The sequence below is a fragment of the Synchiropus splendidus genome, chromosome 5 (genome assembly GCF_027744825.2).
Source record: "Synchiropus splendidus isolate RoL2022-P1 chromosome 5, RoL_Sspl_1.0, whole genome shotgun sequence".
Taxonomy (NCBI): Eukaryota; Metazoa; Chordata; class Actinopteri; order Syngnathiformes; family Callionymidae; genus Synchiropus; species Synchiropus splendidus.
In genome coordinates, this window is record NC_071338.1 from 21,436,750 (window position 1) to 21,448,266 (window position 11,517).

The 11,517-nt window shown below is 41.0% G+C and overlaps 2 protein-coding genes across 3 annotated transcripts; both read left to right on the top strand.

Moving 5' to 3' along the window:
- Positions 1–5,065: 5,065 nt before the first annotated feature.
- cgref1 (cell growth regulator with EF-hand domain 1) lies at positions 5,066–8,903 on the top strand. Of its 2 annotated transcripts, none has more exons than XM_053866007.1 (7): positions 5,066–5,201; positions 5,892–5,997; positions 6,244–6,309; positions 6,872–6,942; positions 7,517–7,641; positions 7,707–7,808; positions 8,186–8,903. In XM_053866007.1, the coding sequence occupies exons 1-7, from the start codon at positions 5,192–5,194 to the stop codon at positions 8,471–8,473; spliced, it is 768 nt and encodes a 255-aa protein (XP_053721982.1). In that variant the 5' UTR covers positions 5,066–5,191; the 3' UTR covers positions 8,474–8,903. The 2 variants fall into 2 exon arrangements, with proteins under 2 accessions (XP_053721982.1, XP_053721983.1); XM_053866008.1 differs by having other exon boundaries at positions 6,250–6,309.
- Positions 8,904–9,041: 138 nt separating this feature from the next.
- Positions 9,042–10,877, top strand: LOC128759344 (dynein regulatory complex protein 8-like). Its single transcript, XM_053866219.1, has 7 exons — positions 9,042–9,084; positions 9,127–9,199; positions 9,807–9,879; positions 9,959–10,035; positions 10,234–10,276; positions 10,589–10,655; positions 10,715–10,877. The coding sequence occupies exons 1-7, from the start codon at positions 9,042–9,044 to the stop codon at positions 10,831–10,833; spliced, it is 495 nt and encodes a 164-aa protein (XP_053722194.1). The 3' UTR covers positions 10,834–10,877.
- Positions 10,878–11,517: the final 640 nt, after the last annotated feature.

The following is an 11,517-nucleotide window of genomic DNA, read 5'->3' on the forward strand; positions in this document are numbered from 1 at the left end:
GATTTTCTCCGGGTGAAAGACTGCAGTAGAGCTGAGGCTGTGTTTGCTTCCCACTGCCCAGAGATGTTGCTTTTCAGCAGTGGAGCGCTCAGCTGACTGTGGAAGAAAGGTATTTTGAAAAATTCGGCAGAACGAAATTATCACCGACCCAGTGTGTTGAGCGCAGGTGTGTGGCGAGAACCTTCTCTGTGGTTATCCTCCAACCAAGTTAACTACCGACTGAAGTGACAGATGTGATCGACTTGCTTTTGACTCAGGTTCTTCCACAGGGACCCAAATTCTCTAATGAATTTATGGAATTGATTTCACTGTGATTGTTCTCAGTTTAGAATTTCATTCATCCCGACAGACAATGTGTGTGTGTGTGTGTGTGTGTGTGTGAGCAAGAGGACGCATCCTCCCTGTGAGTTCCAGTCAGCACCACCTTGGACCAGGTCGGTTCTGTTTGATCCAGAGTGCGTGTTTACTCGAACAGAATTGCAGCTTCCTGGCACTCCAGCTGTAATGACCTGAAACCCAGAAGAATTAGCCGGTGGAATGTGACGGCAACTAAAACACATCCATTGTGACTCACACTGAACGTGTGTCTCTGGTTTTTAACCAATTCCAGTCACCCTAGTTGGCCACTGACAAAGTGCTAGTTAATGGAACAGTTCAATATTTTCAAAAACCTTCTAAAGACCACCAGGGCACCCAACTACTTGTGCTAGCTCCACTATTTGAAGAAATATTTGGCTTCAATTTGAGTCTGGCAACTGAAGATTCCAGTGTATAAAACTAAAACAACTTGTTTTGATGCTGATATGAATGGAGAGAAGAGACAAACACGGTTGAAGATTCAAGTTGTCACAGAGGTCGCTCAGGCTGTGATGTGCTCACTGGTTTTTGAGGAGGCAGTCCAATTCACGCTCACCCAAAACTGGTGTTCAAGCTCTCTTTAATAAGCCAGAAAAAAATTCTTCTTAAAAGTAGAGGTGAAAAGCTCTGAAGAGCGTCCATATTTAATCTGTTTAAGCTTTTTGCTTGTTTCCAGGGGGGAAATGCAACTTCATATTTTTGTGGATTTGTAAGTAAAAAAATTACTAATTTTTGTGCGGTCAGTGAGAAGCACATTTTTTGTTGCATTGTATCTGTGAGCTGCTTCTGTTGTGTGTCTTGCCCAGCTCAGTGAGGCCCTTGGATGTCCTTTCTGTGTGTCTTTCTGCGTGTCTTTGTCTGTGCATTAATTGTATTAATAAATGGTTAAATTATAATATTGTGTCCGAGTCTTCCTGCTGACCAGAAATGACAAGCTTGGTGCTTGGTTCCTGACATCCTGTGCTCTGGAACAGCCCGCCAGAGGACACACAAGGAACAACCGTACCTCCCCCATTGAAAGGCTCTGTAAAAAAATACATTTTTATTGGCATATATTTATGTAGTATTGTGAGAACATCTACTCCACTGCATCTTCGTGCACGTGTAGACAGCGTTCTGAATGGTGCCGTATAAAGAAAGCTTTATGATTAACTTGCAAAAAAAGGCAGCCATTTCTCTTACTGCTTCATTTTTCCAAAACTTCCCCAAGCAGTCTCATATATGGACCAATGCAGCAGACTGTGGTGGCATGAAGGAAAATTCTGGAGTGATAAGCACCCAAAAGCTCAGCCGTTAGCTTCCGCATCGTTGAGTGACAGAACTCAACAGGGTCTTCCAGGCAACAATGTGCGTTGGTGTCTTCCGTGAGCTGCCCACAGTGAATATCGAGAATCACATGAGCTACAGTTAATGCGACCATTAACACCATGAGCGTCTGTTGATTTAAAATCAGGGTGCAGAGTTAAAAATAACTGGTGAAGTTATGACAGTCGGGGCCGCTAAAGAGTGCAGCCCTAATCCTGGTTACATAAGTGAACGGCTGAAGGAGGGTTTGCATGTCTGCCAGCGGGCAGGCATGTGTGCGTATATGCATGTGAATGCACTTGGGCTATGCTGAAAACAAACAGCATGGAGCGCTTGCGTGACTCAGGAAGTGGGAACACATGCAGTGGGAGGACACCATGGGAGGTAAACAGCCATTAGTTCTGTGGGATGTACAGTCAGGCCAGGAAGCCATTTTGGAAGGCGCACACTTTCCTGTGATTTATTGATGTTCGATCTCTAAAACAGGCCAAAATGGCTATTTTTTTATGGTTGAAAACAGAAGTGTTTCACTTCTGTGTAAGCACCTTGTGCCTCTGATATGGATTCTGTCACCTGCTGCTTAACAATGTGCAGGCGCAGATTGAAAGAAAGAAGAGCCTCGGATCAATGTCAGTGTCTCTTTTCACATCTGTTACGTGATCAATAAACAGCTCCACCAGCCATGGACGTTACGGCTCAACGTTCATTAGCAGAATAACTGTCAAATATGGATGTGTTTCAATTCAACTTTAGCTGCGGTTGGTAATTAACTAGCTGCTGTAGGTTTGATTGGAGATTTGGTGGCAAATGGACTGTGTTCTGTTTTCCGTTTCCTCTCGGACTCTCCTCATAGCCATTGAAGTCTTGGACTTGTCTCAGCCACGGGTTATGTGGGCTCCACCACAGAAGTGTGGGCAAATACAGGTGGTTGTGTTGGTCTTTTTTCATTGTTTCTCTCTGTAAAACATGATATTACTGATAATCGATTCTTGTTTTATGTTCAAGCCATTCTTGCTTACTAGGATTGACATGTTAGCAAAGAATGCACAAACAACCTTTACCAAATTATGAAAAAAAGCCTGTATACCACAATACCGTCACATAAATAGAGACCACTGAGAGATGCTATTTTCTGTTAACACACAATAAATATGCTTATCTGTAGCTCCCACCGCTAAAGCTAACTAAGTAAAAAAGGGGCTCCTTTGACCATTTTTGTCATCAGAAATCAATCCCTCATACTGATGGAGAAGCTTTGCTGCAAAACTGACATTTAAATGTTCGTAACTTCAAATACATATTAAGTTTAACTTTAAAAAATGGCTGCCTCATTTTGAGCGCATGTCATCAAGAATGTGGCTCTCTTCAGCTTGTTACGTCCCTCTCTCGACCGTTATATAAAAACTTGAATACCATCGTGATTTATTGTGCATACATATATATATTCAATTTGAATGACTTTGGTGTGAATTTAAATGATGGACCCATACATACATTTAAATAACAAAATATTTTTGACAGTTTGACAATAGCACAATAAATCACGATGGTATTCAAGCTTTTATATAACCTCATCTAAACTATAACTCTTTTAATGTCTTGAAAATATTTGTAAAGAATTTACATTTTATAACATTAAATTAAATTAATACGTTTTTATTGTAATTAATCATATTTAACTTGTTAAAGTCCCACCACTAATAAGAAATAAAATCTGTCAATAGAACAAGTGCTAGAACAAGATATTTGACGAAGAATAAGACCACTAAACTTTAAAAACTTTAAAACAATTGAATTTTCGCAGTGTGAGACAGTGACCTGAGGAGCGCTGTCACTGTTTATGTGTAGAGATGTTCTCTTCCTCCTTCCTCATTCTTGATGTGGACAACACGAAGTTTATAGTGCGTTTACACCACACACACTGTAGCGATTCCACCCTTGTGTAGCTTATAATGTTCGGTGTTAACAATAGCCTGAACTCGGAGTCATGGCCTGGAGTGTCTGGAGTTACTGGTAGGCAAGTTGAGGGCCTCAGCCTTTTGCTGGAGCAATGAAATAAAGGACTGCAGGAATAGTAGCGTGACTCATGACTGAAATATTTATACATGAAATTCTTCTGGCAGGGGAATGTCTCTGTGAATACTGGATGAGCCGGTGATGGACAAGTCTGCTACAGTTTCCCAGCAGGATGTATCTGTTTTTTTATTTTTATCACCAGCTATTTTCATTTGTGTGAAGAAATGAAAGCTCAAGAACAATTTGCGGTTTATGGGTGAAGAATTACAGGACAGTGTCCTTCACCAGTAAGAACTTCCCCTTGGAGACCACTAAACTGGAATCCCAAAATGATGACACCAGGAAATCTTAAAACTGTAAACGTACTCTAGCACAAACATAGTCACTTAACACTGTAAATAAGTATGTGAATTAAAGCAGCGATTTGACCTGATCAAAACTTGAAATAAGTCATTACATCAGTGACGATAGAATCGAACCAGATGGGGACTTTATTTCAGAGCCCATATGGACGGAGTGTCCTCAAAAGGACGGATTTATGAGCAGAAGAGAGCCTCCAGTCCGATTATGTTTCCTGTGGGACATTTTCGCATGTGTTGAGACAACCACCTCTTACTGTAGGGATTTATGGCTCTGCTCAAGGGGGCAGTGGTCGCTCGGTACCATAAAGACAATGCTTACCTTGACCTGCCCACAATAGGTGCTCAGTCTTGGGTTTCAATGTTTGGTTTGCTGAGTCAACTGCCTTCAACCCCCTTGAAATGAACGAATCCAAAATGTTTGTGAATATTTCCATGGAGTAGAAAACACTAAGAATTGCTGTCATTGTCCAGGCAGGGATTTTCACTTAAGATTCAATGCATTTGAATAATTCGCGATTGGAATCGGTTGGCTTTTTGGTTCACTTCAGTCTCTTAAAGGTTAAATGTCATTTTAGGTGCTTGAGAAAAAGACAACGTAGGAGGAGGGACATCTTGTGGTCGAAAGTTTGCAGCAAAACCCTTTCTTTATGTATTGATACGAGTACAGCGGAAAAGTTTCCTCTGTACCTGTTTGAAGTTTCTTTCCCTAAACTATATTTATTGGCTTATAAACATACCTTTATTGTTGTTATTGTATTATTATTTTGTTCTCCTTGTCCTTTAAAATATTAATTTATTAGTACTTGCTAAATCAACATTCGTGCCACCGACAAATAGTATTTTAAAAAGCATAAAACATTTAATGTGGCACTCAAACACAGACACTGCAGGTCAAGGGTTGGAACCGGAACCGGTGAGGACGTGGCGCGCCTCACTCCTTCCAAGGCGAGTCCAACTGACTAACGCATGCGCAGTGACGGAGCATCGGCTTCCACGTGGACTCCACAACAGTCTCGTCACCATGGCAGCCGAGTGCGCGCGTGGCTTCTGGGGTTGCGCAGTGCAGGCGCGGGCGCGAGCAGGGCGGCGCGAGAGACGGAGGTGTCACATCTGCACACGGCAGACTGCGACTGTAATTTCCACACGTCAACATGCGGACAGGTAGGACGCGACACGCAGCGGCGGAATCACTCACTGAGCGCTCTGCTCCGCGTTTTAGTGACTTGCTTAAGTCTCGAATTGACTGTTGTGTTACTCTGAGTTATCTCTTTTTTTCATCGCCTTTATGTTGTGAAAAAACACATGATCGTTAGAAACTATATCGAGGGAAAATTGTTGGGTCCATCGCACATTTGGAGGTGTTGCGTTCACGGAGCAATTTCCTGCGTCTGTATTCCTCGCGTAAATACAGGGTTTGGTGAACTAACTAAACTAAATGAACGATGGAGACTGTGTGAGCCCCTGCTCAGTTGGACGGGTTGTTAGCATCATCAACCACGTGGTGAATAGTAGAAAAACAAACACCATATGAATATGCTGAGAAACGCTGCATTTTATCAGCAGTGTCATCTCAGTATGTTAAAATAGGGTTGTATCAACCACCAGAGATCTTTTGAGGAGCACAGGCGTCCACTAGAGACTCCGATTTGGCCCCAAAGATGGTGTTCAGCTGGAAGGTTTTGGTCCAGACGTAGAACTTCAGGCTCCTGAAATTCTTCTGAGAACAAGATGCGAAGAAAGTCCCTCGTATTATAAACAATAGCTTTCTGGTGTGCGGCTGTAGAGTTGCCTGACCTGTGCTATGCTGACAAACCAGTCCTGAACCAGACTGAACTTGGCAATGTGTTCCAGGTCGACGGAGTGTGGCTCACCTGAGCAGGCTGCTTCCACATCTTCTGCTCCTGTTGCTGCTCTCACTCTCCACCTGTGCTGCGCCAGGTGTGCCAGATGTTCAAAGGTGCGAGGACCTCTGAAGTTATGCTACAATGATGAAGAACAATGGAAGAATGCTGCACATGTTTTGGTGATTCCTGCCACATCTCCATCAGAAGTGGACCCATGAAGCATGTGTGGTACAGCACAGGCTTGTAGTCAGGGTTAGCCTCCCGTACTGTGGCTGAAACAAACAGAAGAGAATATTATAACTGTTTTTAAAAATGTATTTTCAGTCCTAAGCATTTGGTCATTTTGTTTTCCATGTCAGTTCCAGTGAGGAGCAAGAAAACAGTCACCTGGTCAACCCGTTTGGGTCCGGAGACGATGAGAGAAGGTGATGCTGATTCACTATTATGACCTTACTGTGACTGAAGTCTGTTTTACATAGCTGAATCAAAGAAAAGTTTAGGAACTAGTGAAGGATTTTCTTGAAGTGCTTTAGTGGTCATTGGACTTTGTCTTGCTAACGCTGTGGCCTGCAGTGAATGCAGATAAGATTAGACTTCCAATTTCTATCTTCAGTGTGTTCCATTGATCGGTCGCCAGCTGCTCTCTGCTGCTCTCAGTGATAAGTTATTTAATTTGTGAAGGAACTAAAGGCTGAACTCCTGGGTTACAAACCATACAGCAGAGTGAGAAGTCATAGGACTTTTCGACCTTCATAAGCTGAATAACAATAAAACATAGATTCATCAGAGTATTTCTTCAACATCTGTATAATTCAACTTTGTCTTCTTGCAATTTTTTTTTGCAAATTTGATGGAACTCCATCCCCCACTCATGAAACACAAACATGGCAGATGTAGTTAAGACTGCTAGACCCAGCTCAACTCAACACTGCCCCCCATTGCTTTCTTGTGTTGCCCTTTCTAAATTGACTAACCAGACCTCTTCAGTTTGTTGCAGATCTTCATCCACTCGCATCTGAAGGATAGTGATGGAACTGAGATTAACACCCGGGAGCAAGGTGGGCAGCGTCAAACCCATGACCCTCCCTATCACATTGGACCTCCACTATCCACTGCTGTTGTTTCAGTTTTACTGTGTCCAGTCTAAGAATTTGATGGTGGTCAGTGGTGATGTTTAGATGAGTCAGCATGAAACAGTATTGCAGGGTTGATGAAACACTTTCCTTATTTTTAGAGGCCACTAGATGGCACTCTTGATTCGGAGATGATGCAAGGTGTCAATGAATTAGTAAGTCCAAACCTTTTACAGCAGACAGTGCCATCTGGTGGCCTCTGAAAATCAGGACACTGTTTCATGAAACCTCATCTACCCATAGCTGCATTTCACTGTTTATTAATGTCAAATTCCAAATCATTTCAACTGTGAGTAGCTCAACTGTTGGATCATCGACCACTGGCCTTCTTTCCACACTGTTCCCCATCAATTTTGAGCCCAGCAGACAGGGTGACGCCTCCTGGTGCTTCAGTTTTGTTGCCAAACTCAGACCTCCACACAGTGTGTTGTTGCTTTGTTGAAATGACAAGTTAAGCTGTTTTCTTTACATCAAATTGAGTTTGTCCTTGTTTGTCCAGAGGTCTTCTTCCTCTTCCGTCTGTACGACTTTGACCGCAGTGGATTCCTGGACGGACTGGAACTGATGAAGTTGCTTTCTGACTTCAACACTGATCAGACAAGTGGAGCCCCGGACAGTAAGAAAGTGAGATCATGCACACAAATGGTCAAAATGAGCGGAGGTTTACTAATGATGCTTTTAAAATTCAGGTGGAGTCCATGGTTGACTTCTTACTTCAGAGTCATGACGCGAACCTGGATGGACTGTTGGCTCCATCGGAGCTGCTCACTCCGCCATTAGCTCACAGAGAGGTGACACGGCACGAAAGCTCCGAGACGTGTTAGATAGGCCTTTTGATGTGTGCACCAATGCAATCTTGTTCTTCCACAATTTTTATTTATTCTCTAGTCTAGTTTTTGTGACCAGAAATGTGGGAAGAAATCTGATAGCATATTTTAGCGTGCAGATTTAATCGGTGAAGAAATATTTTTGTTGAAAAACCAACTTGAAAAGCATAAATATCTGAAACTTGCTCATAACTTTTATTCAATTTTTGAAAATTATTTCTATAAATTCAAATAATCAAAAGGAGTTCATTGCAAATGCAAAGGAAAATATAAATATGAATAAATATTAATAAACACATGTAAATATTAATAAAGTAGGCTAATTTCTGTTCTGTCTGAAGGTTGGCGTCAGTCACAACCCTCCTCAGCAGGATCACACGGTGATCGACGTCCAGGAAGAGACGCACAAAGTGGAGGCGCATGAGGAGTCGCTTGAGGAGGCGCTTGAGGAGGCGCTTGAAGAGGCGCATGAGGACGTTCAAACTCCACAGGAAGACCATCACCAGGAAGTGAAAGTGGAATTGGACGAGGATTTACAACAAGAATTGGAACAAGATGGACTAGAAATCCTAGAGGAGCAGAATCATGAGATGAAAGTGCCCGTGCATCAGGGGCAGCCGGAGATGTAACCTTGAGAGCTGGATGTAGCGTCAGCGCCGCGACTCTCTGACTGTTCTGTCTGCAGATATTTCCTGTGTTGCAATTTAATACTATGTGAGATTTAGATGATAAATATTCTCATATGATCAGAATGAGTCCAATGATTTTTCGTTAAGCATATTTTTATTGCACCCTTTGTAAAATTATATTTTTATAACAGGTGTGTGTTTTCATTTGAGACCCTGTGCACTAGCCTGGACTGACTTTGGTCCAGTTAAATTCTAAAATATGCAGTTCAATTAATACATGTATTTTAAACATGGAATGTAAAAAGACTGATGTGGAACAAACATGTTTTTTTAAAAGATATAATTCAATGAGTGAGTAAAATGTATAAGGAAAAATGGACTGATGATGTCTTCATTTGTTTGGATTTATTTGTTCAATAAACATTTTGATACCATGGAAAATGTGATTTAAAATGGATGAAACTAAATCTTATCCCTCAATAACGTTGGGGGAAATATTAATCTAATCATTAATCGCAATGATTGATCATCATATTTACCACAAGAGTCAATAAATGGTGTGACAGAAATGGATACATCAAACCTCAAAATCTGCGAACTTAACCACGGCAGTGATCACGTGTGACCGGTTGCTAGGCAACGCGTCGCTTCAGAGGAGAAACATGGCGGACGACGAGCAGCTTTCAAAGTGTTTGATATATTGTCCAACAACACCGTTGACGTGCGGTAAGATTGGCGAACTTTGCATGCGTGTTTTTCACTCCATATTTTAATGGTAGTTAATGGAATTAATGGAATTCACATTATGCTCGTGACAAGTAGTGACAATGAGGAAAACTAATATACTGTAAAATAATATTAAATATTAAATTCTATGGTAAATGATAACATTTTCTTGAGTCGAGAGACTAATATTAACTAAAATAAACATCAACTAGGAACTAGTGATGATCGAATTTCATTTTATTTTTGTTACTTTTAAAGTCAAGAAAAAGGAAGGAATAATTGGTTTGACAAATTAATAGCATCTATGTATTAAATTTACTGCAATAACAGCTGTTTGTTGTTAAACAAGCAAGAATATTTGTATTGGGAGAGCATGTTACTATAACATGATTAAAATATTTATAAGCTCAGAGAAACTATATTTATTTGTATGATAATAATTAGTCGAATGCAGATCTACTTGTTTTACATCATGAAAAGAAGTGCTGGATTTGGCTCTTACTGAACTCCGTTTGGCAAAGATAATAGTTGTATCCACTGAGTAGTTCTGCAGTAGGTCAGTTGGGATCATGTTGAACAGACTGAGATGATTCCATTTGATTTCCAGGGAGATGGACACCATCATCTATTCTCTGGGCTGCTTCCCGTGTCAGTCAGACGTGCACAAATTCATAAATGAGGTTGTCATTGTTTCCCGAGACAGGAATCATGTTGAGTTTATCTTCCAGTAAAAACCAGTTCCTTGTTCTGTTGAACCAGATCGACGACAACCACAGCGGATATGTTCACCTGGAGACCTTTCTCCCTGCAATGACCAAAGTTCTTGTGGAAAACAAGTGAGTTTGCTTCTGGTATATTCACTTCATCAAGCCACAGCGTGGGCAGGTTTATACCCGCTTATCAGATTTATGTCAACTGAATTTTAAAATATATATACATTTTTTTAATAGTTTAGTATAGTAATAGTTTTATGAGTGCTTCATTTAACATGAGTTCCCAGGTTCTCACTAAAACTGCAGGAGTATGTCTGACAGGTTCCCTCCCATCTCTGAGGAGGATCTACTTCAAGCCTTTCAGGTTAGACCGGCGTGTTTTTATGTGACACACACACACACACACACACACACACACACACACACACACACACACACACACACACACACACACACACACACACACACACACACACACACACACACACACACACACACACACACAGCAGGGTGCTTGGATGAATGTTGCTTAAAATGGCATCACCTTTTATGTGACAGAAATCGTCTTATCTTTTGTCTTATCTTAGAGGAGCCCAGTGGCCCAGATGATGTCTCTCATTTGAAGTTGTCTTTATTCATTGCACCGTAAATTCACTGAATGAGATCCTGTTTTCAGGTCCTGGATGAGGAGAAGAAGGGTTATCTGGAGTCAGAGGAGCTGAAGAAGTGGATCACTATGGAAGGTGTGTGTCAGCCACAAACGTGCTTGAATGTGTGGGACTGATGTTGCCCTTTAAACCAGGAGAGCCTTTCACTCAGGACGAGGTGGACGAGATGTTGACGGCCTTCTGTGACCATGACAAGAGCCTGATATATTACGAGGACATTGTCAACCAGCTGACATCAGCAAAGGACAACTAGGCTCCTTTTTTGGTGCTTGTTTAATTGCACTTTGATAAAAAATTCTCCTGTCAATGTTTCCTTGTGTGTGATCTTTTTTTTTTGTTATTGAACTGTAGGATTTCACTTAAAATAAAAAGTACAATTAAGGAATGATAAAATACTGTAGATGTGGCAATACTGCTCTGTGTGTGTTGTGAAATTGATCAACATAATGGTGGTCGTTCTCTTGCTTTATTCAACAGGTCAATACAGAATGGTGTTGCCTCCAGAGCTCATAATCCACTGGCCTACTTTAAACTTTTAAAACTTACTTTAAAAGTCAGGTGCGCTTCAGTGGTGCGTTCAAGAACCACCCAAGAGTTCGCAATTACAATGATCATAAAACTTTTTACAGGAGATGTTTGCAGTTGGGATATTAACTCTGCTACACTTAGATAATAATAGAAATGTAATGATACCAAAAAATGAGTGAAATAAAAAAGAGTTTAGTAACTTTGGCTAAAATAAATGCTTCACACTTGACATTAAACTGATATTAACAGAGAATAAAATTGTTTCTTTTGTTGTCACCCAGACGCCATCTTTTCTGATGGGTCTATTTTCTACTTCAGTTTTATGCTAAAATTGAAACACATTCTATTTAGACTCCTCTAATATTCTATTCAGCACAGTTTTTGTGTCTTTGATTAATAACACATGCTG

Coding starts and splice junctions, on each gene's coding strand:
- cgref1 (XM_053866007.1), top strand. Junction 5,998..6,243: donor GGTGTGCCAGATGTTCAAAG/GTGCGAGGACCT, acceptor TTTCCATGTCAG/TTCCAGTGAGGAGCAAGAAA. Junction 7,809..8,185: donor CGCCATTAGCTCACAGAGAG/GTGACACGGCAC, acceptor TTCTGTCTGAAG/GTTGGCGTCAGTCACAACCC.
- LOC128759344 (XM_053866219.1), top strand. CDS start 9,042: ATGGATACATCAAACCTCAAAATCTGCGAACTTAACCACGGCA. Junction 9,085..9,126: donor CTGCGAACTTAACCACGGCA/GTGATCACGTGT, acceptor GCGTCGCTTCAG/AGGAGAAACATGGCGGACGA. Junction 10,277..10,588: donor ATCTACTTCAAGCCTTTCAG/GTTAGACCGGCG, acceptor TCCTGTTTTCAG/GTCCTGGATGAGGAGAAGAA.